Source organism: Hylaeus volcanicus, chromosome 1 (assembly GCF_026283585.1).
Source record: "Hylaeus volcanicus isolate JK05 chromosome 1, UHH_iyHylVolc1.0_haploid, whole genome shotgun sequence".
NCBI lineage: Eukaryota > Metazoa > Arthropoda > Insecta > Hymenoptera > Colletidae > Hylaeus > Hylaeus volcanicus.
This window is the reverse complement of record NC_071976.1, coordinates 30,584,643-30,612,447: the sequence shown is the minus strand read 5'-3', so window position 1 is coordinate 30,612,447 and position 27,805 is coordinate 30,584,643. Positions and strand designations below refer to the sequence as shown.

At 45.3% G+C, this 27,805-nt stretch overlaps 1 protein-coding gene across 16 annotated transcripts in view; it reads left to right on the top strand.

Moving 5' to 3' along the window:
• The window catches only part of LOC128883439 (electroneutral sodium bicarbonate exchanger 1), a 35,541-nt gene extending 8,221 nt beyond the window's left edge, over window positions 1-27,320 (top strand). For 3 of the 16 annotated variants that reach the window (XM_054135823.1, XM_054135811.1, XM_054135803.1), the window contains exons 3-23: window positions 5,613-5,743; window positions 7,177-7,314; window positions 11,235-11,373; window positions 11,909-12,128; window positions 12,258-12,381; window positions 13,131-13,307; window positions 15,027-15,122; window positions 16,522-16,625; window positions 16,701-16,886; window positions 17,334-17,540; window positions 17,679-18,091; window positions 18,177-18,342; window positions 19,095-19,253; window positions 19,334-19,483; window positions 19,597-19,872; window positions 19,986-20,375; window positions 20,602-20,709; window positions 20,787-20,921; window positions 22,828-23,006; window positions 23,123-23,237; window positions 23,912-27,320. In XM_054135823.1, coding sequence (XP_053991798.1) covers window positions 5,620-5,743; window positions 7,177-7,314; window positions 11,235-11,373; window positions 11,909-12,128; window positions 12,258-12,381; window positions 13,131-13,307; window positions 15,027-15,122; window positions 16,522-16,625; window positions 16,701-16,886; window positions 17,334-17,540; window positions 17,679-18,091; window positions 18,177-18,342; window positions 19,095-19,253; window positions 19,334-19,483; window positions 19,597-19,872; window positions 19,986-20,375; window positions 20,602-20,709; window positions 20,787-20,921; window positions 22,828-23,006; window positions 23,123-23,237; window positions 23,912-23,989 — 3,684 coding nt within the window. In that variant the 5' untranslated portion in view covers window positions 5,613-5,619 and the 3' untranslated portion in view covers window positions 23,990-27,320. The other 13 variants (XM_054135902.1, XM_054135837.1, XM_054135798.1 and 10 more) reach the window with 13 other exon arrangements.
• Window positions 27,321-27,805: the final 485 nt, after the last annotated feature.

The following is a 27,805-nucleotide window of genomic DNA, read 5'->3' as shown; positions in this document are numbered from 1 at the left end:
TCACGTTTTCTGATAAGGCCACGAACTTTGGTTAACATACGCCAGAAACACGGAATATGGTTATTTAGGTAAACACGCCACGTGACGGTTGAATAAACATCACGTTCGTTGTTTATGTTAGACAAATTTTATTCGAAATCGATTTGCTTTCGTAGTTAATTTGGTGGCGACCGTCGCTTTACTTTTGTCCGAATTTAGTTCGTTTCGAGTAGAACAGCGGTAAGTATTTATGAAGTTTACACCAAAAAACTCGAGTTCATTTTACCATAATCTTTCATTACGTTAGAATATAATTTTGTACATCGCTGCATTATAAAACTTTCGCACATCGTTTTTGCGTGAGTATTCCTACGTCGCACGCCTAATTTACATAGCGAGATATTCTTGAAACCGATTTGCGTAACACGTTCCATTGTGCAATTCAATTCTCTGCTCTACCATGATACCTCTAGACCGCGTAATATCCCGGGAACGAAATCGATCATGCGAACGAAGCAATCCAGATGAAAAGATCGAATCAAAGGCTGAAAATACGAACGGTGGGATAGTTTGCGCGATGTTCGTCGCTCGGTAAATTAGCTGGTCTCCGTCCGCTTTGGTCGACATCTTAAACGACAACTCACAGACGAGCGGTTATTTCGATCATTATACTTTTACGTTTCAATTATACGCGACGGTGGTCGGCGCGCGCTCGTGCGTTGCTCGAACCACAAAAAAATGCCGTATCACAAGGACTTTTTCATTTGACGTTGTTGTCGCTCGTTAATGCTCTCATTGGCCAGTCCGTTCATCCGGTCGCCGCGGCCTACCTTAATCACGAATTTTGTACTCGAAGTGAAACGCGTCTTTTTAGTCGTGGGAATGGATAACGCGCGAGTTCAGCGCACGTGGAAGTAGTTTAGGCTTCCTGGGGGGGGGGGGGCCCGTAGACTTACGCTCGTGGTGACAGCGCTCGAGATGCAGCGAGGCTGGGACTATTGGTATACGTGATTTGTGGCTAGTAGTTATATGTGATTAGGGTGATTTATAGTTGAGCTGAATTATTTAAAAGTTTGGGGGATTTGAGAAGTACCGAGTTCTGAATTTTTCTGTTAGGACACATAAAATATTCTTTGAGTGCTCTAAGAATATTTTTGGTTCTACGAATAGGTATAGGTGTGTCAATTTTAGTTAGAGCAATATAGCATTCGTTGATGATGTATAGTTAAAATGAGCAGCATAATCATTTGAGCGAACGTTGAGTATGCAAACTAGTGACGCCACTAGTACATGTGTTGGTCATACAGTGAAATGATCGTAGTGGCATATTTGTACTCCAAAGGTCCACCTAAATGTGTCCAGCGCTAGCACGCTTTGAAAACATTTAGAATCAAGAAGTAAAATTTCATTAAACCTTGGTTTAAGTGTTGGGCAATTTATGTATGAGGAAGAAATCGAAGCTTCTTTCGCATCGGACGGACACCCGGTGACCTCCAGCGACAATTAAACAATTATCGTGTCCTCCCCTCGTTTATTACACTACTGCCCCTTCGTGGACGCGTCAGCCGCGCGGTTCGTTCATTATGTAAAACCACGTACGTTCATAGGCGGTACGTAGATAATCATAGCGCGGTAATTATTCACTTGACGGCTGGTAATCGTCGGCCGACCGTTCGTCGTTCGTCGCGATCTTGACATTCTGACGGATCAACCTCGATGCCTGAGGGTTTCCGCGAACCATCTTGCGACATTGCTCCGATTCCAACGAAGGCGTCTTCGGCGTAAGAGTAACTAGGGGAAGTCGGGAGCTATCCTCAGAATTTTTAATTTACCTCTGCAGGAGATCCAGAATTTAATTTACTGTTCCATGCGGAGGTTCCATCGGCCCGATTTTTCATACCCACACTTGGACACTTAGAAACATTATAGATCGTTCCAATGACCAGTCACCCTACGTCTGACAGCCATAAATCAGAACATGATTAATGTGCCTGCTAATGTATCGCAAGTGCAAGTGCATATTGCACCGCTGCACTTAATTGAAACATTGTATCATAGGTAGATAGACTCCCCAACGCATCAATTATTAGGGTGAACCAAGAGTTCGTGCGCTTTTTACGTTGTTTCACTTTGTGCAATTTTTTGAAGTAATTTTAATGACTTAAAAAATTCCACAAACTGAAACAACGAAGAAAATGCACGAACTTTTGGTTCGCTCCAATATTACGAAAAGGCGATGCAGCTCGTCCCAATTTCTGGGATCAAGATTTGTTTGCCAATTGTCTGAAGTTGATTAACGTGCTTGCTGATATATCACGTCACGCCTGTTGCCAACTTCTGTCTCGTACCTCTCCGTTTTTTGGGTGGCGTACATTTGGTTTGCCCGATCTAATTCCTCCAGCGTTTCAATTGGATCCAAGATCTGGACCGAGATCTGGACCGAGATCTTGACGAGTGGCCAAACTATACTTCACAGGACTACTTCATCTTCTCGTGAAAATAAAGAATGAACTTTCTTGTCGTTCATTTATTCGGTAGTAAGTAATAGTCTAATCGATCGGAAATCTTGAATTAGTCACTATGTGTTAACTCAACGTTTGTTCGAATAAATTGGTGTTCACCTATACCTGAGAGAACGTAACGCAAACAACTTGCTGTAACGAGCCGTCACGGATCGTCAATTACGCATTTTCATCTCGAGGTTGATTAGTCGCGCGACTACTTAACGTTCGTGCGAATCGCGCGTCATTATTGATGGAGATGATTTTCTGGAAAATGCACACTAGGGTCAGTTATACAAGTTGTTCTTTCATCAAAACAAATTTAGGTAAAATTTGAGCTTAGAAACTTGACGGTGACCTTATCAAAATAAACATATATCGTTTTCCTAATTTACAAATACTAATTGATAATTTATAAATCGAACTCCAGGATCTGTTCCCTCTTTTATTCTCCACGTTTGTTTCAAACGAGCCGTTAATAATCTTCTTATTTCCCTACGCCCCATCTTTTCACTCTGTCTGATCATTGATTTCCGATTCAATTTTTTCGCTCCATTCGTTACTTTCCCAACGCGCTTACAGAAATCGCGAAACGTCGCGAATACTCGTGATTGGCGAACGTCGAGGTTTCATAGTCGAGCGTTCCAGGGATTACCAGCTGCATTCGCTGCATGCAAGTGCCCCTCGACCCGAATCGCGTTTCCCAGCCAATCGTTTCTATGTTTAAAAGGGGAAACAACATTGTAGTGGACATAAAATACACTCAGTAAACGTGGAGCGACGATTACACTTTCGCAGGCTCGGTGCTTTCGATAACGAACTTCGTAGCCGTCTTCGTGCTCTCGCGGTTAACTTGCGCGCGTGTTTATCGATAAAAGTTCTCGTACACGAGGTATTCCAAAGTGCATAGTAAAAGTTGCAGAAACTTCCTTCGCCGTTTACTTGTTTCTTCCAGAGAGAAATCACTTCGTCCTCCGCGAGTTTGCTTTCTAATCAACATTCCAATGTCTTGCTTCAACTTGGTTGGAGGTATAAAAAAATAAAAGGAGGACATTTTTGCCTAGGTCCTGTTTTAGTTCCTTCCTTGCGTTAAGAATTCTTCTTCACGTGCCATTCTAGTCTCCGTGATTCCACGCTTATCATCGATCAAAGAATAGCTTTCAAACAACAATAGAAACCCTCAGAAAATTTGCCAGCGGATCCAATGGAGCAGGTTCTTTCCTGTGCCGTTCTCCGCGGTCCCGAGCGTTGTCACTCAACTACGTTAGCGCCATTAATCTTTCGCGAAAGGGCCGCGCTTTTACGAAGCTCTATCGCGACGGATACATCTGCGCCGTACACGGAGCGAATCTGGTTTCGCATAATAATCAAGCCAACGATTACAGACGTCAACGGGTTTACACGTAACGCGTGGCAGCAAATCGCGCCTCCGGAGCTTGCCTTCGCGTAACAAACGATGATCGCAACCTAAGCTTGATTTTGACGGAGTGCCGAGTCGTTCAGTATTTTTTTTCACCGCTAATCGTTCACACGTTAGTTAGCCGTCGACCTGACAACAAGCGTTTCATTGTGCGCTCATTTAGCGTCCGGATGTCGCGTGTTTTCACCTACGCGCTTATTGTGCCGCGAAAATGACCCGTCGACGTCGCGTGGAATTCAGAAAAAGCTGAGAACTATCGCCAAACGCGCCAAGCTTGTGTTCTGGAATCTCTATTCTTCGTCTAACCGTTTCTAATTTGAGACAAGACTAAATTGAGGTAATTGGAGATTTAAATCGGGCGTGCTCGAAGCATATATGTGAGATATGGAACGCAAAGGATCCAAGGAGGACGATTCGTTGTGAGTTATTTCTTTGAGTATTTCACCTTCTCGATTCTGAGATGGTTACAGCATTTTCTGAAATACTTGTTGATTTGTCAGCTTTTGCCAGCCCTTTCGATTTAATACAATTAACTTCTAAAAGAGAAACAAATAGAATTCAAATAGAAAAAAGTCGATCGAAGGGTTAATTCCTAATTTTGTTTACCGTCTATCATAGAATACCGCTACGATCTCCTTCTGGAAAATCAAAAATTGATATATACTTTTATCTCTTTCGAAGAGGAAAGACCGTGCGCGAGCTTCTCGTAGAAAGTAAGAGGAAAAAACCAACGTCGAAGGGACGACGTGACCAACAGCTCCGCGGCACGAACAAAGCGCTTCCTGTCGCGGAAGTTTAATTATTATAAAATCGCGTGCGCGCCGCGGGGACGATCTTGAACGGTCGTGCGCGAGAATTATTCCGTGAGCCCACGCGCGAAATTCCTCGAGATCTGTCTCTAAAAGACCAGAATTTGAGGAAGCAATTCAAGTTATCGGTCAGCTTGCCAAGAAGAGCGACACAAGAGCTTGGATAACGGCGTCGACGAGTCGAAATCGCGCGGGATTTAGGCGAATGCGTCTCGCGGAGGGAAGGTCACTATTGCCACCTAATTTTCCGATCGAATCTTGTTAGAGTTGTTGATCGAATTGCGAAGTAATTGTGCTCCACTTAGGGTTGTCAAACTTTCCAGAGAATAATGCGTATTTGTCGTCCTGAAGATGTTCGTTTGAAACTCCCTGTTGTTCGTGTAAAGTGATGTCACAAAGTGCGATGCAAATATTTTACTGTGGAAAAATTCTACCATCCCGTGGACAGAAGCACGTGAACACTTTTATATTTTCAATTCACGAGCTCGACGGAAGCCTTTTTTGTCTTGTATAATCATATTCGTGGTCACGTCTTGGAATCACAGATTTTTGACTTGAGCCCTTTCTGCCAAACTTCGAAGAAATATACATTACGCTCTGGAAACTCCTACAATCTTATTCGTTCGTTTTCCAACTGTGTTTTACGTAAAAACGAGGAGGAGCTACTTCGTAACGTTATATCGTACCTCGGAGGTATTCGATGAAAGGATAGCAAAGACAGTGGTGGCCCTCCTCTCATTATCTATTGAAACAGAAGAGTAGTGACAGTCCCCCCGAGAACAACGCAAAGTGAGTCGTTTGAGCGCTCGTTATCGTTAATTATTCCGATGGAAATGTGGTTAAATCAGTCTTGCGCCACTGTAATTCGCCCGATTCACGTGTGCGTACCATTTGTTTTTTTAGACCGTGGATGCAGCCGGGTATTGGACGTGGAGGTGGCGCGGCCCACGCAGGTGGGACAGGTGACGACGAGGCTCCTAAAGATCCCGGTGCACGGATCACTCATCAGTCTTACACCGAGAAAGACTACGAAGGTATCGAAATATCATCCGCTTGCATCGATTTTCGGCCGTGCTTTCTCGCTGATCTTTCATCCGTTTAGAACAAGAGTTCCACCGTCGCCCTTACGCTGCTCGTCGCGACCTAATCGCCGTTAATGCCGATCCGCGCGTAGGTCAGCCGAACGCACGGCTCGGGCTTCGGTGTTTGCACACAGAAACGCGACACGTCGCGACGGTGCTTCGAAAATCGTTACCCCGTTCGGCAACCGTCAGCGCCGAGACGCTGGATCCGAGGTCACCTGTCCCGGTGCGATCTTGAACCCTCGACAATCCCTGCGAGTCGATCCCGTTTAAGGTAACTGCACCGACAGTTGACGCTGCCGATGATGGATCCTGCAAACAAAAATTGCTTTTGTTAGCTCTGTCCTAACAGGATTTTTAATGCACTCGAGGCAAGATACCTAGGTAGTTCGGTTGAGTTTAAGAAAATCAAGTCAAAGGTAAGACATCCCTCCTTTTCCAAGGATAAGAACCTTAAAGAAGTCGATTGCTGGTGCCTCAGCCTTATCTGCCTTACGTCGGATTACGAGGAAACCATCGACGGACCTTTCGTCGACGATCTCTTCGTCTCGACGACACCTACGCGCGCTGACGTACGCGTGTGTGATATTTTCGAAACGACGTCGATGGTTTCAATCTGATCCAGCTTTGCTCGCGGCGATCTCGAACGCGTCAAAGACTCGAAAGGAGATCTGTCGCGGTTATTTCCATCCCCTTAAGCCCGTGTCTCCTCCTAGGGGACGCGTAACTTTCGAGATCCGTTCCTGTATGGACGGTAAGAAGTCTGAATCCCCCGCATTCGATCCGATTATCCTCGAATCCCTCAAAGCCCTGTGGTATTTTGTTGTAGACGAGATAGTTCTGCTTATAGCTGAGGACCGATTAATGAAATTCTGAGTGGAGTGTCATTGTAATGCACTTATGGCAATTGCTTGGGATACATAAAGTATAGGCGATAGGCCACGCCGTAGACGGGCAGCTTTGGCTACAACCGAGAACCCATGAATATTCTATCGCTCGACACTCCTGGACTAAAGTATCATAGTAGGACCCTTCTAGCTTGAATACACGAACCATAAGATGCGAATGTCCACTCTGTTGTAGATAAACAGTCTTGTCTACAACTGAGGACCCATCGATCGTTTGCCATAGTAATCCTGAGAGCTATAGTAGGTACTTACAGAAACTTTGTAGCACGTTTAGCAATTGCGGGTGGTCCGGTCTAATACCCCGTCTCGAAAGTTACGTGTCGACGATCGAAAACCGAAAATTCCGACGCGAAAGGTCCTCGAGCGGCCGAGGAACGTTCGCTAGCGGATTTTTATTATCGATAATCGTAGGAATAGGAAGTAATGGAACGTCGATTCGAGAGGCACTGACGCGAGCCCCCTTTCATCTGCTTCCAGGTCACAGAGCGCACACCGTGTACGTGGGCGTGCATCTGCCCGGCGAAAGGAGACACCGTCGTCACCACAAGCACCATCATTCCCAGCGTCAGTCGTTCGCCACCGACAAGGAGAACAATGTCGACCACGACAGGCCCAGTAAGTTCGTCTCGCAGATACTAGCCCCCCTCCTGTTCGCCTTCGTGTCTTTCGATCTTTTTCCGCGTCGCGACCCTCGATCCTTCCGGATCGCCTATCAACCCCGACTCCAACCCCTTGCACTCGGAGAATTTTCTTTTAATATAACTTTTCGCGAAGTTTCTGAAAAGCTTAACCTTACTTTAATAGAAATTTGTAAGATCGAAGTTTGGATTGCTATACATAAAATTTGAGTCGAGGTGCTAGTCGAGTGCATTTAGATTAAAGCAACGTAGCAGTTGCGTTTATATTTAAATTATTAAACAAAGTCCCTCTTCTCTGGTTCTCCTACTGCATCCAACCCCAAATATTCTAACTAATCATTGGTAATTAAGTGCTCCGAAGATATAACACTACAAAATCGTCTGTATCGATTCCAATTTATATTTATTTCGAAGAAACCCAACTCACCCTCGAACAGACCTCGCTACCCCTGTAGTTATACGCTTCCTCTGAAAAGGGAGTGGTCCGAAAGCTCTACTTCGATGTTCCTGGCAAATCATAAAGCTTCGAACTGTTACAGAGTACCCGCGGCCAGTGTTTTTCGGCAAGATCGATCCGCAAAACGCGACGGGGTGCGCGACAAACCGATTCAATCTCGTTCCGTCAACACCACGGACACGGGCTAGCGGTGTCCGTGAGCTTCAGCTTTTATCAGATGTTTCCCTTTTAATAGCAACGATCAGAGTGACGTTCGTCTACGAATCGATGAGATCCGCGAATAGAAACTGCTGGCAGACGTCCTTTTGTCGGTCACGAGTATTCGGTGCACGAGTAGATTGGGTGCTTCTGCGCCAAACTTGATTAATTATTTGTAGAATAACGGCCAACTTGGCCGAACACCCACAAAGTGTCACATGACGCCTAACCGATAGCTCAGAGACCCACCAAAGTGTCCTTCCGAGCACTCGAGGCAGTTCGGCCGTTTCGGTGACCACTTGTTTCGACCTGTTTCTACAATTTCATGGTGGACACCCCCGCTACCTACTGTCTCTTTTTCAAAAGTATAAACTCTGCAAAAAAAGCGTGTCTCGATCCCCGCGAAAACATCTCTGTCGAGTTAATCGAGCATCCTCGAAGAGTAGCCAAATTCTCATTTACGTTAAAATATTCTCTGGACGGAATAATCATTGCGAATCGCTACGGAAAGTTCGAACTTGTCGTTCATTATTCCAATAAAATTCCGCCCATCTCTGGTACCACACAACGCGGCCATAAACGTTCCACAGTGTGTTGCACTTTGCGGCGCTATCGAGCGACGCGTGGCACCGAGCCAACCACTTGTCAGGACTTATCTGGTTGTTCACCCTACTTCTGGCACACCGGGTACCAGAGGGTGACCGATATCGAGTCCCTCCAAAGGTTTTCTCCCTTTACGAGGAAGCCAGCCGTTCTCGTCCCTTAAACTTCTACGTGGTTCGATTTTAAACGAACGCGGAGAAATTGCTTGACCGTTGCCCTAACCTCGAGTTGGCTAATTTATGGCTGTTTATCGAGGAGGTGATTAGCTTGGATGTGGAATTAATGCGGAAGCATGCAAAATGGATAGGAAGCTTCCGAAATGTTAGCGTAGTTACCGATAATACGAACGATAGGGGTGGACAAGTCGTGATGGTCCACTCCGGTTATTCAAAGGGGAATAGAAGATGTCACGCAGGGTATATAAAAGTGAACAGAGGACGCTGTCGAGAGGCGAGGGAGATCAATTAAACAAAATTGTCAAGAGGGAGAACAGCTGGGAGAGTCCGAAATCTCGAACTCGAGATACACTGGTAAACTGTCGTCGATGTTTGTTGTCTCGTTGACGTTTCAGGACAATTGCTGATGACTCGAAGGAGTCGACTATCTAGCATCTGCGACCCCGACGGCGAGATGATACGTAAGCCCCTTCCACGTACCAGAATTCTCTGTATTTACCTACACTTTCACCGAGAGACCATTCGTACGTCCAAACCGGGGACACTCGCGAATATTATGCTTCCCATCGAGACGAGAACGTCGAACCGTTGATATTACAATGGTATAACAGCCCTTGGACGTTTATAGGGACGTCGAAACCAAACGAAAATTATTTTAGTCAATTGTGAATTTGGATTGCTAATATTTTTTACAAAATGAATGTTTACACGTGGATTCGTGAACGCTACCATTCCCAAATAAAACCACCGTTGCGACCTTTTCATTCTGCGATTAAAATTCGAATTTCTATTAAACGAATAAAAAGTTGGTTTATCTTGCATTCGTTGCTAGAGCAGACATACCTAAGCAGACATAGCACCGATGATGTCACGATTTCGTTAATTAGATTCGCAGCACGACTAGATATGCATAAAATCGAACGTACGCGTATGCGATGCCGCGACACCGTTTCGACTGTAATCAATATTTATCAGGCGGAATCCCTTTGTCCATGGCTGGTCGCGAAACGGTGCATTAACTCGTTTATCAACGTTACACGAAGAGAATCGTGTTTGTCAGCGCGACTGGGTTACGTCAAGAAACGAATTGCATAATCGCGACGCATGTTCTTCCGACAGACGAAACTCCCCTCCGTGATTTTTTTTCTAGGACGCGGAAATGCTCCGAACTCGATCCACGTTTAGTCATAGAAGGCTACACACAAACACAAACTATGTAAATGGTTCTTTAAAAAAAGTATGCAGAACTTGTACAAAATTTTGAAAAAGGAATTGGTATAGCAACGTCGTTTGTAATCAGAAACTACCCGCCGCGCCCTAATTTTGTGTAACGTGTTCCCTAAATCAAATCTAAACTAAAGAATTCTCTTTCTGTTACGTCACTGTACGAACTTGGGCAAACCACTGCACTCGAGTGGTCTCTTCTCGACGTTTACATTACCCCGAGGTGAACTTTCGCGACCAAGTGCACGTAACAGCTAGTCCAGAGTTCGAAAGCGAATTCAGCCAATACGAATGGTCTCGACGAGTATTTCTCGATACACGTGACTCCACGATTCATGCCCGCACAACCGGACAGCTTCTTTCGACTCGAGCAAAATAAACAGCAAACAAAAACGTTTACCGCTTCGTCTACATTCCGGTTTTTACAAGTACACCGTTCTTTGGACGTATTGCATGCGTCATCGATCATCGAAACGAACAAATTCGCCCGGATCATCCCTGCACCAGCTCGATCAATCTTTTCATTGTACCTCGACTCATACAAGATTCTACTCCCTTATTCTAAGTGGTTCTCGACGCACAGCGTTACGTTCCCTCATGTTTGAAAGCAATCATCTAAGTGTTCTCTTAGTGTTCGCGCGACATTCTTCACCTGTTCTCGCAGACAACGAGCTTCGGCAGTTGGAAACATTTTTTTTCGACACCCAAGCGACGCGACATGCTTGCGTTTGAATTGGAATGCACACTTTTTGAGGTCTCGACAGGGCTCGTATCGTTTTAACCGAGTTATATATTAACGAAGAACATAAGCTATATGAGATCAAGTTGAAGAACTAGGGAACCAGTCTTCGACTACTTCAATTATACATATACGGACTTATATTCAATTATATATATTAATTATTATTCTGTACGCCTTTAGATTTGTAAAGGTGGCTTCCAAGCAACGACAATAAAATGATCCGATACTTGTCGATACCTTCTCGTTACCGTGCATTTCACCACTACGCTAAAATACATTTCTAGAACCACACGTGCACGTAACCAATGGTTGAATAGCGTTTAAGGGTTGAATAGTGTCTCGTCGACGACGAACGTCGATAGTTGGTGTTCTACGACACGTAACCTCCTCTTTGTTCTTCTGCATCGATATTTTTCTAATCTTTTTATGTGTCTTCGGGTTCGTATTCGATGAAACGAAAGGCCGCCGTTTCACTAGGTAACGTCTGCATATTCCAGTCACACCGCCGGCCCAGAGGGTGCAGTTCATCCTGGGGGAGGAAGTCGGGGACGATGCGCACGAGTCCCATCCACTATTCTCCGAAATGGAGGAGCTCGTCAAGGATGGCGACGAGATGGAGTGGAAGGAAACAGCGAGGTAATCTCACCTGCTCGTTACCTTCTATTCTCTGGACGGCGTTAACGTCAACAGAGTGAAAGCCAGAGAGCGGATTAATTTTGATTGAAATTCCTTTTTCCTCCATTTTGCTCCTGGTATTAAGAACAGATGTCCGAATGGGCGCGTGCTCTCTGGCGAAAACGAACAACTCTAACGTCGAATCGCATCGCGTTCAACGCAGACAAATAAATTCTTTGAAACTTTCCTTGTACGTCTCGCAAGGGAGCACTCGTCCAGAAAGAAATTCTCTCGCGAATCGTATATCTAATTTACTCGCAATTTAAATGCAGGTGTAATATAAAGGAACCAAAAAAAAACTCATCTGTAGTAGTCTCCGTAGCCCAATTATTCAGGATAAAATTCCCTGGAAATTCTGGCGTGAGACGAGCACAATTTCAAATTAGATCAATTAGATTAGGAGAATAGATGTCTCCTCCTTCGGTTTATAAACTTCGCGAGGAAGCTTGTTTCTGTGGGTACCTAGACAAACAGCCCTTGTCGTCGTTATTTCCAGATGGATCAAGTTCGAGGAAGACGTCGAGGAGGGAGGGAACAGATGGAGCAAACCTCACGTAGCGACCCTCTCCCTGCACTCTCTGTTCGAGCTGAGGAGCCTGCTGCTAAACGGCACCGTGATGCTGGACATGGAGGCGGCGAGTCTGGAGCAAATCACCGATTTGGTCCTCGATAACATGATTAATAAGGGCTCGTTGCCGACGGAGTCGCGGGAAAAGGTACGTAATGGCTTCGGCCGGGAAAGTTTCGGCAGCCATCAATTTCCCGCGCTCGTTGCCGGCGTTCCGATACGAGAAAAAAGGAGTAAAGGAGAAAATTCTAACCGGCAGGCGTTCTCTCGATTCCAGGTCAGGGAAGCTCTTCTGGTGAGACATCGGCATCAGCACGAGAGACGCAAGGACAACAACATGTCCAGGTTACCGATCATAAGATCGTTGGCCGAAATTGGACGCAATCATTCCTCCTCCAAGAGTAAGTTCGCATTGCAGCTATCATTGCTACAGCTGACATTCTTTCAAATGAGTTCAGAATACACTGTCGGGTGGTGATCTTCTGGAACAGTGCTCTCCAAATTAAGCTTTATATAAATTATACGAATGGTAACTAAATTAGTATATATGTACTCGTCATGACACAAAATACATACTGCCTTTTCTCCACGACGAGTATACTCGTAAATCGCAGCTAACTGGTTAAAGGTGTCGAATACTAAGAGATTGGAAGCCACTGTTCTTGTAAGAAAGGTTACTTAGGGATCAACACTTCATTCCTGAAACCTCTTTAACTCCTGGCACAACGATATTAAGAAAGAAATATATATATATACACACATGTCGAATCGAGTTACCTTTTTCGAAATCGGTTAAAAATAACAAAAAACACAGATCCTCGTTTGGGTAAAGTACTGACTCTCGGCAAAGGATAAAAATATTGCGCAGTCGATGTCGCACAAAAAATGTCGACCTCTCGAGTGGAACACGAATCCCCTCGGGCATTCCCAGTTCAATTAACGATTTATTTCCTTTTGTTGCCGTTCTATCAGCTTTCTTGTTGCAAGTTTTTCATTTATCGTCCTGTTTCGATCCAACCTCGTTTCCCCGAAACTATTTCCTCATTATTATTTATCGATTTGTTTTCGACGTTTCCGATGGGAATTACCTGGGAACCGTCCCCGAGAAACCTCCCGTCATACTAAACGCGGTACCGCTCGACATTTTCAGGTTACGGCTGTACATGTGGTTTGCATGAGTTGTTGACGTCAGATTTACAGGAGCGTCGCGACGCCGGGGACGCATACGCGCCCTCGGTGGGTCGCAGCAGCAGCTGCCCGAACTCGAATACGGCTCTGCTGTCGAAAGAAGCGAAAGATCTGAAAGGACCGTACCTTCTGGTTCCAGGTATAGCATTAGGCCAGACAGCTAAGCGACAGCCATAATTGCCTTGGGTCACGGTGCTTTCGCTATCTTTCCTACCCCGCGTCAAGCTTTACTCGAACGTTAACCCTCGTCTGGTGAAATGAAAACGGAGTGCTCCTTACTTCGTTGGCGATATTTCGGCTTGCTCGATGCATTACAAATCAATTATCGATTCAGTCTCGGCTTAAAAAGATTTTAACCTTTCCTAATTAATTAACAAGCTTTCTGTTCGTCTGTCTCTACCTAACCATACAACATGTTTCATTGAGAATTCATTGCGAAGAACTGCGAACGAAGGAAACATATTCGGTGCTTCCTAGCGGAATTTTTCAAATAAATCTATCCGCGCGGCTGCGATCGAGAACATTTACCCACGTTTGTTTCTTGTGTTTCTATCAGATGAATTCGCCGTTCCCCATGTGGTCGGATTCACGACGTGGTTCGCTATGTGTCAGCTAAAAGGTTAGACAGCCAGGTGGTTGGTGTTGCTATGAATTTTGATCGATTTGCACAATCAATACTTGAACGATCTACTCGACTGCATCGTCTCCTACCTTTGTCTCTTTCGGATTTCTCGATGTTTACAAGTAGTTTGAGCACTGCGCACGATCGGGACCAATCGGTAACCATCTCCGTTTCGATCCGAGGTTTCTTCTGCGAAAGTTTCGAGAACCCCAGGCCGCGCAGCGATCGGTTACCCGGAGTATTGATTATCGATTCCCACGGTTTCACTTGTACAGAATTAATGGAAGTTTAATTACACGTGATTCGGGTCGCTCGCGTCCGACGAATATCGTCCGTCACTACTGCGGCCTTAATATACCTCCGTCGATTCGAAACTTTAAGCGATTCATCGTCGAACCGTCGATTTTTAACGTTCCATTGAAAGCAACAATGCGAAATTCTTATCGCAATTGCGAGAATTCAACGGACTGCCGCGTTCAGGAATGATTATCGCGTGCACCATCGCGAGAACTCGTAGGCGTTGCTCCACGCCGAATCGATCAGTTTCATAGCGATCAAAGGTGAGAGGTTTTCGTGAAATTTAAATATGACATAGTCCAGGTACAATTACTGGGAGGTTTAACCCTTCGACCTATAGTAACGTGTGCGATTCGTGGAAGGAATTTTATACTTGATTATGACACGTACGATCCTACAGTAAATCGTAGAGCAAAGGGTGAAGTTATCTGTTCGCTGGTTTCGAATTTGTTTAAGAAATTAAAGACGTTGAACTTGACAATCTTTGCTAATTTGTCTCGTATTTCTGAAATAAACTCGAAGGGAACAAAAGCATGACTTGAACCCTCCCCAATCATCTACAAGCTACATCTTATTTCAATCTCACCAAAATGTCTCGAACCCAACGCAGAAAACGATTGATCTGTCGTGGAACCGTTCATAAGGGTTCATTTCAGTAGCAATCCACGAGGCATGATCGTACGTTCTGATTGTCTTACTATGCACGTGACTCGATGTGTACTTTAACTTACTCGATACCATAGCGTTCGTACCATCTAATTGTCACACTTGTAATCAACTAACGTTTGTCTTTTCAGCTTAACAGACTAATTGCCCTTCTCTCCTCGCAGTACTAACGACTACTAACGATTCTTTCGTACTTAAAAGAAACTCCCCCGCTCGGGTCCTTCCTCTGTAAATAAAGAACGATCCTGGTGTGTGTTTCATGCTCATTTTTAGTGGAGGAATCGAATTCCGCCCCGGCGTTCGGCGGCGCAACGGGCCACGGCAGCGGAGCAACGCTGAACCCCGGTAGCCGCTTCCTAGCCATACCTGGTAATCCTGGTGCAATGCTTTTCTACAGGAACGGGCAAAATTCTAGTCGACGTGGTATAAAGTATAATATCATTCTGAAATTCAAATTCAAATTCTTCTTCAACTAGTAAAATATTGTCTTCTATTCGAAACTTCCATCTGATGTAGAATTTTGCTCGCCTCTATCATTTTTCTGAGCATGTCTTATCTAACACCTCCTCTCGGTCGCAGTAGATTCCCCAGCGACACGCACACCCCCATCGTGGGATCGAACGACGCACGAACGTTCGGGGAGAGTAGATCGTGTCGGATAAAACGACGAAAAAACGGGACGTGCCTCCCCGAACGTTAGATCTCGAGCGGCGAGATTGTCGCGAGTTGCTCGAATCTTGATCCGAACGAATGCCTCGCGACGGGCAACACGACACGGTCGCTGAAAATAACACGTGTATCGACAAACGATTATCGAGACCGGGAGAGACGCGGAAAACAAAATCCGTGCTTCGAGCACCCGTGGTCAATCTATCGGAAAGGCTCACCGCACTGGCTTATCCCTCCGAAGGGTTGAGCGACGCGCTCTTGACATTTAATGGCGAGTCGAACTCCGCGACGATTTTACGCGAGTCGAGCAATCCGAGCGCTACCTTTTTTCTCATAGCTTCGACAAGTAAATATACAGGCTGCTACAGAAATAGACTTTGGGAGCGCGTTTTATTCGCTGCGAGGATGAAAAAGGTCGCGTGAACGTTGGTCGTTGTACGAATACCCAATGTTTGGGCATACTAAAACGTGAATTTATTCTTCAATTGTTGATATCGCAATATCGTGATTGATTTCTTTGTATTTAGTTTACTAATTTTACTCTGAAGAGGACCAGAAGAATTGTTAGAGAGAATATCTGATATTGCGATAAACAAAATGTAGTTAATTCCGTTTCGGGGGGTTGTGGTGGTAGGATTTTTAGCGAATAAAACGATTAAAAAAAAAAAAAAAAATAAGAGACCAACATTCCTACGACTTATCTTCGTCCCCACAGTAAGAATATAACTTATCATTGCAATCCTAAAACGCTCCGTGTCACCCGCAAATGCCTGGCTTGCGTACAGAGGACTCGGTTTTACCGTCGAATAGAAGCAACCCTGGTACCATTTAACCGTGGCCCTCGCGTTTAAGAGGATCGACTTATAAGACTTCCCTCGTTCCCACGGAATCCCCTGTATCGGATTCCTGCAACTCGCGGGACTTTCGACACCGCGAATCTGGGTCACGACTGTCCGGACATTGAATAGTCCTGGACAGAAGTAGTGATCGAGGGACAGCGGATATACTCGCCTCCCCCTCGATTACGTTGCCCACGCGACTTCTCGTTGCAAGTTAGCCTCGAAAAGACGCAGTAGGCGGTAAGCTAGATCTCTTTCAGGCCAAGAGCCGGCCACCAACGGGATGGATCGCAGCCCGAGCAGCGTGTCAATTAGCAGAAATCACAGCTCGTCCGCTTTAGAGAACGGGGACGCCAATCACAGGGTTAGTATTCCCTTCGTTCTATCCTTGGAGACTCGAACACGTGGTTGAATATTTTCTTTACGGTTCTCTCGTCAGGGTAACACGCACTTCATGCGGAAAATACCGGCCGGAGCCGAGGCGAGCAACATCCTCGTAGGGGAGGTAGATTTTTTAGACAAGACCCTGTCGGCGTTCATTCGACTCAGCCAGGCGGGAATTATGGGCGACCTGACGGAAGTTCCTGTGCCAACGAGATTCATATTTGTCCTGCTGGGACCCACGGTAAGATCTTCGTGTTAGTACAGCGTAACGTAGACTCGAAGCGACTCGATCGAAAACCTGCTCTTCCTTCGGGGTAATTAAAGTTTTAACGAAGCAATTGTCCGCGCTGATTGCCTCGACTATTCCGGATCTCGAGTACCCCGATACGCCAAGCAATTTCAATCCGGTACGAATGGAAGCTTGGTTATCGGTCGAGGTTGCGGTCTGTCGCATATTTCAATTGCTTCTTCGTCGGCGTGAAAGTCAAGATAAAGTTTTCTTCGACTTTCGTACAAGTTTTTTTTTTTACTAGGAAGTTTCGAGGATGTGAGAGCAATCGAAACGCTATAAAACTACGAATTCGATGAATCGATGAACGATGAATTCGAATTCCATTTAGAAGAATCTATCTACATAGATCTTCGGAGCACGTACACTTCACGCCTCGTTTCTTTTATGTTACCGCAGGGTGGAATCTCCGGTTTCCACGAGATTGGCCGTGCCATGGCCACCCTGATGTCCGACGAGGTGTTCCACGACGTGGCTTACAAGGCTAAGAACAGAAACCACCTCCTAGCTGGGATCGACGAGTTCCTGGACGCGGTCACTGTCCTGCCACCCGGAGAGTGGGATCCTGCGATCAGAATAGAACCGCCTGCCGCGATTCCCTCGCAGGTAGGACAAGCCATATGTAATCCAGTCGTGTAAAATATTGTCGTACTGATTTCTCACGTTGTTAACATCCTTGATAAATGTGCACAAGCTAAAGGTATAAGATGGTGAAAGGTTGCTTCCTCTATATATATCCATTAGGAAGTGAGGAAACGACCCAAGGAAGAAAAGCCGAAAGAGGACTTCGACGAGGAGGCGGACGAGCAGAAGCTGAGGGAGGAATCGGGGCTATCGAGAACAGGAAAACTGTTTGGCGGTCTGGTCAATGACGTGAAGAGGAAAGCGCCATTCTACTTGTCCGATTTCAAGGACGCTCTCGCTCTCCAATGCATCGCCTCGTTCATTTTCCTCTACTTCGCCTGTCTATCGCCCATAATCACGTTCGGTGGTCTGCTGGGCGAAGCCACTGGGAAGAACATGGCCGCTATGGAGTCTCTGGTTTCCGGTTTCGTTTGCGGCGTCGGCTACGGTCTGTTCTCTGGGCAACCTCTGACCATTCTCGGGTCCACCGGGCCGGTGTTGGTGTTCGAGACGATCGTCTACGAATTTTGCAAGTGAGTGAGACGATTTGTCCGAGGAAGCTCGACGCCCGATGAGGAACACGGAGCTACGAGGCTCGTAATCGAACGATTTCCACAGGAAATCCGAGTGGAACTACATGTCTTTCCGCTTCTGGATCGGCTCGTGGATGGCCTTGATACTGGTAATCCTGGTCGCGATCGATGCCAGCGCCCTGGTGTGCTACATCACTCGGTTCACGGAGGAAAACTTTGCCACCCTCATCGCTTTTATCTTCATTTACAAGGTAGGGAGAGATCCTCGAAAAGGTTAACGGCCGAGGCTACCCGAACCGCCGAAAAATCGAACGGTTTCCTCCCGGAGAATCAATCACTGTCACCTTCATTCCCCTGGGGACGAGGTTCTATCGGATGATCCTCCTGATTTGCCGAAGAAACGAGCGAGGCTCTTGATATACTCGGTAACGGTATGGAGAAGTTAATGTCAGAAAGAAGGTTCCATATGCATCTTCGAAAAGCTAGAACTTTGCTACACGTCTAAGTACACCCATCCAATTTCGAGAGCACATTAGGATCTTCTTTTTTATTACTACAAACTCCACCACTTGTCCCTCATTCAACCGGGCGAAACGGTTAAAACCTCTATTTCGCCCGGCTAGAGGGGCCACGAGTCATAGATATCGGCACATTAGGATCTTAAGCTCGCGGAAAATGCAATTAATAAGAATATCGATCTTTTATCCAGAACCATGTGTTAATTACGCAACCGGTATCCTTCTCGGTCGACCTAAGTTAATTGGATGGGGCGCAACTGGCGCGTGCTTCGCGAATCGCTCCATCAGCAACATCGACGACATTTGGGTCACGAATCCCACGGTATACCACCAATCGAAGCGTTCCTCTCTGGCTTCGAAACAGAGGTGCGAACGTTCGATCGACCTCGATCTTGACGACGGAGAAAGAGAACCCTCGAGGATTATTTAATCCCTCAGCTTTCGAGCAGTCCTCGAAGGACCAACTAAGAATTCGATTGTTCCAGGCTATCGAGAACGTATTGTCGATCGGCAAGAAGTACCCTATGAACACTCACGCCAACGATCAATTCGACTACAACTGCTGGTGCAAGCCACCCAACGGCAGTCTACCCTCTAGCTACGATCACATCAATTGGACGGCCCTGGATCAGAAAGCATGCCAGGTTAATAGATCCGTCCATGCGGTCGTTAGTCGAAATTACAAACTACGTTACATCTGACGACTTCGTTAACTCCCTTTCAGAGCTACAACGGCACGCTGATGGGCGACGGCTGCAACCAGCCGCACTACATACCCGATGTGTTCCTCATGTCAATTATATTATTCATGGGCACCTTCTTGTTATCCGTCGAGCTCAAAGACTTCAAGAACGCTCTCTTCTTCCCGTCGAAGGTCCGTCTCTAGAGTACCAGACGTGAAAAATATCTGAATTTTATAGCAATCCATCGAGGAAGTGTAGATTTTTTTAAATCCTGATATTTTGCATCGTGTGCATGCCCTGACAGGTTAGACAAGTTGTGAGCGACTTCGCGGTGATCATAGCCATCTTCTCGATGAGCGCTTTGGATCACTTCGTCAACATCCCGACGCCCAAGCTGGAAGTTCCAGTGGAATTCAAGCCGACGTTGCACGATCGAGGCTGGGTCATCTGGCCTTTCCAAAACAATCCCTGGTGGAGCGCCATTGTCGCGAGTCTGCCGGCTCTCTTGGGTACCATCCTAATCTTCATGGATCAGCAGATCACGGCTGTGATAGTCAACAGGAAGGAGAACAAGCTGAAGGCAAGCGAATGTCGAATACAAACTTCTCCGGAGAACAGTTATCGTTTTACGCGAATCTACGGCCACTATGTTAAAGACTATTTACCATATTTACCATGTTTACCTGTTTTTAGAAAGGATGCGGGTATCACTTGGATCTGTTCGTCCTCGCGATCCTGATAGAAATTTGCACCGTGATGGGCCTGCCCTGGTTCGTCGCAGCCACCGTGCTCTCGATCAATCACGTCAACTCTTTGAAGCTTGAATCCGAATGCGCCGCGCCAGGCGAGAAGCCACAGTTCCTGGGCGTTCGCGAGCAACGAGTCACTCACATACTGATCTTCCTGATGATCGGCTGTTCGGTCCTTCTCACGCCCATGCTGAAGCACATACCCATGCCAGTGCTGTTTGGCGTCTTCCTCTACATGGGAGTAGCTTCATTGAAGGGGCTCCAGTTCTTCGACAGGATTCTTATCATGCTGATGCCTGTCAAGTATCAACCTGACTACATGTTCCTGCGACAGGTAAAGCCATCGACAGGTGTTTGCTCTTCGAGGAATATATTAAATTTTGCTCTCGAGTACCATTCCTGAAGTGTCCATCGTAATTGCGAAACATGAAGTCGGTTCTGTGTAAAATTACATGATCAACAATGTGTTAACTGAAACTTTTGCCAGTTTGCTTGATAATTGTCTGATACTTATAGTAATGGAATAATCAAGGATTCACGATGAACCGATCTCTGTGCAGGTACCTCTGAAGCGTGTGCACCTGTTCACGGCGATGCAGTTAGCTTGTCTGTCGTGCCTGTGGCTCATCAAATCCTTCAGCTCTACTTCCATTCTATTCCCCTTGATGGTAAGTCGCCGCTGTTCCTCCATCCTCGTTTCTCCTTCCATCTTCTAGCAAATCTTGTACGTGTTCGCTCCTTTCAGCTCGTGGTTATGATCGGGATACGCAAGTCCCTGGACCTGGTGTTCACCCAACGCGAGCTCAAGATCCTGGACGACGTGATGCCGGAGCCGAGCAAAAAGCACGCCGACGATCTCCGCCAGCTGGAGAGTGGCGAGGTTAGCACCGTGAGACGAATACTAAATGCCATCGTTGGTCGTAAATAGCACACGAGAAGTGACCGCGTGGCGAACATTTGCCCCGTGGTCACGGTAACTGGCTCCGGCTACGACGGGCCTGCGTTTCGCCGGAAACGCGATATCTCGACGGTCGATCGCCTAAACACGGCCTGAGACGTTCTCGTTGTCAACGTTTTCGCCGACCGAGAGCAATAAACCGGCGCTGGGTGTACGAGGATGACGAGAGTAGAGCGCGTAGAGATTACGTCCGTCGAACTCCGTGTGAGAAGATGTGCTCTTTTCTTTTCTTTTTTTTTTCATGTACAAGTCCGGCCAAAAGAGTCCTCTCGTCTCCCATTGATCGCGCGTGCCAAATAAATTTCGTACCGAGATGACCTAATCCTGTACGGTACTCGGTCCGACCAGTATTAATTATAATGCGTTACAATTAATGTCGTCGTCGAATGCTTGAACGATAGCCGTTTGTTTTGGATACAATTGTCTTGAACGTATTCGTAGGTAAGCTTAACATTATTGTAGTCGATCTAGTAATCGATAGTAGATCGAACACGTTGATCGCAGCTATCAAAGAAATTTATACCGTCGAGGAGTCCACAAAGATGTTCATTTGCTACATACATATATATATATATACATAGTCGGAGAGTATTACGACATCGCTACTTTTACCTGGCCTAGAGAAATCTGCGAACGTGTTGAAACGTGACCAATTAAAACATCGTTTGTCACCTGATCGCGGCTACCGCACGCGGAACTATAACGACGCCCGATGTTTCGCCTACCATTCGACACACATGTATCGGTTCGATGTATCGTCGAACACGGATCGCCTGCCTTGACGTATTGGAAATACATTATTGTTTAAAAACACACACAAATCTCTCTGTACTCCCAACTATTCCTTGAGCAGCACCAACCGACACTGTACACCAGCCAAACGGCCGTTCTGTTCGCATGCTACCCACGAAACCCTCCAACACAACACGAATACGACATATTACTCTTCGCTATGAGGCGGAAAGTCCCGTACACGTAGCGCGAAGTGTCTATTGTGTTTGTAACAAAATTATCGTCGTTTCTTTTTAAATGAAATCGCAATCGTGGAGCTGAGAGTCATAGAAAGAGAAAGTTTACACTTTTGCTGTCATGGAAGATGAACGCTAAAATGATTCTCAGCCTCCCGATTATCGAGTAAGAACAAAATTAAAGATCCAGATCGAAAGCACCGTAACTCGAATATGCAGTTACGGAGAACGCAGGTGATTGTCGGGGGGAGGGGAAACAGGGAGAGAAAGAGAGAGAAAGGTACCAGTCGTCGTCGAATCCTGCGGCTGTAATCGGTACGTGACCATAAGTGCACGACCGTAGTTCCTAAGCATCGAGAGTAATGCCTCGAGGTCTGTCTACAACCCCGCTGAAGATCACACTCTTATTGCGCTGAACTTCGAATGTCGGGCACTGTGTTGAACTCGTTGCGACCGAAGCAACGATGGCATGGACTCCGCCTATACTGAGCCGTGTCATCGGTCGAGCTTCCCAAGAGAGTACAATGAAATTAATAAAAGTGTAAATAGAAGGCTTTCTTGTTAACATAAGTGGAAGTCTCGCAGTGGTCAGGTATTACGCAGTCCGAATACAGTAGTCGTTACGAAACGGAATAATGCTGATCGCACCACTTCGAGACTTGGCACGTACGAGAAAGAAATGCTTACGGGCAGCTCGATCGATGCCAGTCGAAATACCGCTTGTGTATCCAACATTGCCCGACCCGAAACGGTAGTGACGAGAGTTTTGCTGAGCTCGATGCATGGCTTTGACTTTTTATTTGTCCTCTGTGGATGACGTTAATCGTCCCGCGAAACTGAATCCGTGATTTGTCCCTCAGGAACATGACGAGTCCACGGTGTATCCGCCCTCGAGCAACTTACAGATCTCGTTGGCGAACGGGAACATCATGAAGATCCCTATGACAAGCATCAACATCAGCGAGGAGGTGAACAAGACGGGGATCTGGCAACAGGTGAACGAGTGCAACGAGAAACCCAAGCAGCCCAAGATGATCAAGTACGTGCCAAGTACTTAAATGCACAAGCTTGGGACTGAACTACGTATATGCGAATATGCGTATACTTTCTGATGATCTACGATTAATAAAAGTAATCGAACTTGTTTGACTTCAGCGCCGGTAAACAAAAGAAACACTCGAAGAAGGATAGCTCGTTGATAGCCGACGAGACTACGAGGCTGACAACGATGACCGAAGAGGACGAGGATGACAGTGGGATCTCTATCAAGGTGACACACGTAAATGACTCTAAATTCTAACCACCACCATCACCAATCCGATAAATCACATGGCAAGACACACAGCAAGAGCACCAATACACCGGCATGCAACATACCCCCTGTACGCTACTGTGAGTAAGACTATAAAAGGGGGCTGCACGGAATCCTCCAGTTGGGTCGTGATAGATAGAAATCTCCTTAGGATGAACGACGACTCTGGTAGAGAGAGTAGACCCCGTTTTCGTCGTCCTCTACCACTCGTCGAACGAGATTCGTTGAGAGTTTCGTTGGTCTGTTAAAAGTACGCTTGGTCTGATGTGCTTAGCTAGAAGTGGATGAAAAGAGCTTTGCACAAAATTTGGTTATCGTTGCTTTGTACCTTTTTGGAAAATTTCATTTACTTGCACGCTTCTTTCGGCAGTCTGACTAATTATGCCACTATCTCGCGCGAGTGACCTATACTAAAGTATAAACTGTGGGTCGAGAATAATTATTTTTGTTGTCGAGAGTCGAACCTTACCTCTGCGCTAACGATTGTTTAAGCTCACGCTCGCCTGTTACGTGCACTCTTTGACATGCAGTTTCCGAGTGTTCTTCTATAGTCGTTGCTCGTTCGAAAGCGCTTGGCGTACATTTCCCATTTCTTTGAGAAATCATAGGAAGCGTTTGATTGGCAATTTCAGGTAGACTTGATACGATCGAAGGAGAGCCTCGGTCCCATGGCAGCGAATGGCACCACGTCGGCCGAAACTTCCGTCTAACAACGGTCCATCGGGAACGAACCGATCATCCGCCGACTGAACGATCGATGAAATTTCGATTTCTGTTTCTCTCGTAGCCTTGATTCGCGCTAGATTTTTTGGTAAAAAAAAAGTTCCGTTACAAGAACAATGAGGTGCTTTTCGAGTGCAATTGTCGAGTGCCACGAACGGGTTACTTTTAAAAAGGAAACGCACACCGTCGAAATTGACAGTAGAATATCCTAAAATTTAAGATTCGACTCGTGAACGCGACATCACCGCTGGATCTTGAACCTACGCTCGCGTCAGTGTGCAATAACGTGTTATTTATAATTTAGCGATTCAGTTAGCCAAACGTAGTCCATACCCGTAGCAGATATGCCAAAGAAACCCCTGTAACGACACGTCGATGTTTCCTTCGAGGGATGTCTCGCATATAGGGTGATCCTTTTGTCGAGGAGGAAGAGGATATCGATATTAGCTTGTCGCTGGACCAGGATTGCTGGACTGTTGCAACCAATGACTAAAACAAAAAAATAGGAGAAAAGTCAGAAAAAAGGCCAACACCGAGTTTAAATGTGTCAAGTTCTTTGTGCCAACCTTGTATTTTTCGTACTCGCATCAAACGCGAAGGAACGGTTCCGATCCGATTTTAGGACTCGAAAAGGTCAGGAAAAAGCAAGTAAATGAATTCACTGGCGCCAACCAAATTGCAAAAAGACAAAATTCTGGAATTTGCCATCAAAGAAATCCATTTGGCAATCCTGCGTCAGGCGAGATTCATTTTTGGCGAGCAATCGCGCATACGGAAGCTCTCGAAGCTTGCGAGACAAGTCGAACGCCGGCCAGCTGCGACAATATCTACATATTATAAATGTACAGCGATTTTTTTACGCCCGCAAATGGTAAAACAAATAATATCCCCTCACGTGAATAATAAAAAAAAAAAAATAAAAAAAAATAAAGAATAAGGAAGGAATATAGGGGGAGAATCGATATGTGCCACGAGAACAACAATTTTTTTCACGTTTTTTATCGAAATCCTAGCTACGACTGCATTTTCGCGTGTAACGCCGTCCCTTGAAGGATGTCCTTTCCGTTCGCGACAGCGAACCCATGAGATTTTTATCGTACTAAGGTCTTTCAGATAGCGAGCGCAACATTCTCGAGAATTTAGGCGAGTTAGCGGCGCAGATCGGCAAAATTCTTATTTAAATAAAATAGCAAAGTATACGCGATAAGGTTCAAGGGTCAATTGATACGTTGATACTTGCGTGAATGGCGTAGCTTAGGTCATTTTAAGGTATCTCCAATCAGAGCCAAAGCAACCGAAGGCACATGTGCCAACGTTCGCCAAGGTTCGAGCACATGCGCGCTTGAGGTGTTCGATGTAGAAGTCGAATGCTTAATAAACTATCGAGAACTAAGAATCGAGTAATCATTGTCTGGTAGTATCGTTTGGAAGTGAACATTATGGCCTAACCATCCCCAGAAAGAGAAATAAGCAGCTCTTTGGTATCTAAAATATTTCTAATCACTTTCGTAATCGCAAGGACCTTAAAATACCCGAGCTACACGATGCGTTCCAACGTCATTCTATCTCACCACTATTTGAATAAAATTATGCCCGTCTCTGCCCTGCGGATCGTTGCACGAACAAACTGTTATTCCCTTGTCTCCATCGATGTCGATCAATCGTGGACGGTCGACCCGATAACTATGGGACAGAAAATTTGATACGATATTTTTCAGACGACCCATTACCAAGTTACCACGTTGAGATAAACCTCAGAGGCTTTCCAAGTCCGCCCGAAAGTCCCCGGGACAAGTTCGTTGGCGAACCAACGTACTGTTGGATATTTAAGAAAGTGTTACGTAGTAACGTAGAACAATGAGATTACAGGGCGAGAGGCGTTAGCGAGCCTCGTCCTGCGTAATGTTTTATGGAATACTCCTGTGTCGATGTACGTATGCGTATAACGAGGTATGGAGCGAGGCGATCGCTTGTATGTTAATGTTTACGTGTGTTTGTATATACTTAGAGCAGAAAGTACCATTCACAATTCTATACAGACTCGCATCTCGGACAGCTGGGGAGAATGCTCCTGGATACGGTTCAGAACTTTTGATAAATGTCGTTTCGACTAAAGTTTATCGTTTACGATAATTATAATTTATAAAACGTTGAGTAAAACGATCTAAATTTGAATAGATAGCGATATAGTCTATGTTATGTATGCAAACAAAACGATAAAATCAATGTAATTCAGGAGCATTCTTTGCGGCTCGTTGCAGTCGGAGTTTTGGACACAATTTTATTCGATTCAACAATGAAATAAGTAAGTTTCGATTTGTTATGTGTTCGATAAAAATTCCCGATCAAATCATGTTTCAAGCTGAACGAATAAAAACTTCGAACAAGCATTGCGAGTAAATCGTAACACAGAGCTTTTATTCGTAGTCTGTTATTACGAATAAAATTCTGTCCAACTCTGTGTTCCAGCGCGTGCGAGCGACTCCGATCGTTTGATAAGACGTTGCTTGTATCACCGCGTAGTTGAAAAGCGTTAAGCTTCATCTTACATTCCATCTACGACACTTACACGTGTCGTACTCTAACGGGCTACAATCGCCGCTATAGTATTAATTGGTTGTGATTAGCTAGAGAAAACGATCGTTTCGAGGACGACGTGTGCTTTTCTAGGAGGGGTGAACTCACCCGTACCCACCTTCGACCGCGCGAATTTTTCTAAAGCGCGCAACAATCAGGGATGGTCAAAATTCTCATCCGAATAATCATTTAATAATCTGGATTAAAAAGGAAATTACACTTCGTAGTGAACGAATAAAGTCGAAATCTTGTTCATCCCATTATCCGGATAAAGTGTTGCCCATCTCTGAGGTAAAGTCGAACGCAATCCTGTTTCGAGAACAATACTACGTATGAACGTCGAGGGGTATTCCGGTGCAGGATATATTTTCAATTTGCATATTTTGTAAACACCGTTCGAAGGAAACATTTCTGTCATTTTTTACAAAAAGCAAATCAAAACAAAAAAAAAAAAGAAGAAGAAGAAGAAGATGGAAAATTACACAGTGTAACGAGTACTGCTTAGCGGGCCTAGACTCACGCCCGATATAGTTGAAACGGGATACCGTCGAAGATAACTCGAAGGTGGAACTGTATTAGTCGACAGACGGTAAAACGTAGGCAATCGATTTTAGTATTGTTAAGTATTGGCATAGTATTGAATTGTTTCGTTACGAGTGAGGAGCTCAATCCGTACGTAAATTCAAGTCCTCCATTCGTCTTAATTTTTATTACGAATAAAGCTGTGTGTAACAAAACAACTTCCTCGATAACTCGTGTAACACTCCGTACGCTATAGTACTCGAGTTTTAGACAATTACTTCCGGGTACGCGTACACATACACGGGAAACGAAGAGACTCGCGATCAAGGTATTTAATCAGCCGCAGTCGTATTATTCGCTGCCATGCATGCAATCGATGTATTATTCCTATTTATCGGAATTACTGGTAAATACTGATTTAAAAAAAAAAAAAAAAAAAAAAAGTAGTAAAATAGTGATTGTCCATAGATTTCACCCATGAAGATTTACTCCACGTCTCGTTCTCTACAATACAAATAAAAATACGATTGATACAACTACCATGATTTTTTACAAGAATATTTGTCAGTGTTGGAAATTTACAAATCTGTCTAGATGTTCGGTGATAATTATACATACCTTAGCACTCATAAATACGAAGTTGTGGCTCGCATGACTCACGATTAATGCAGAAATATCACGCGAATAAAGTGATCTAAAAAAAC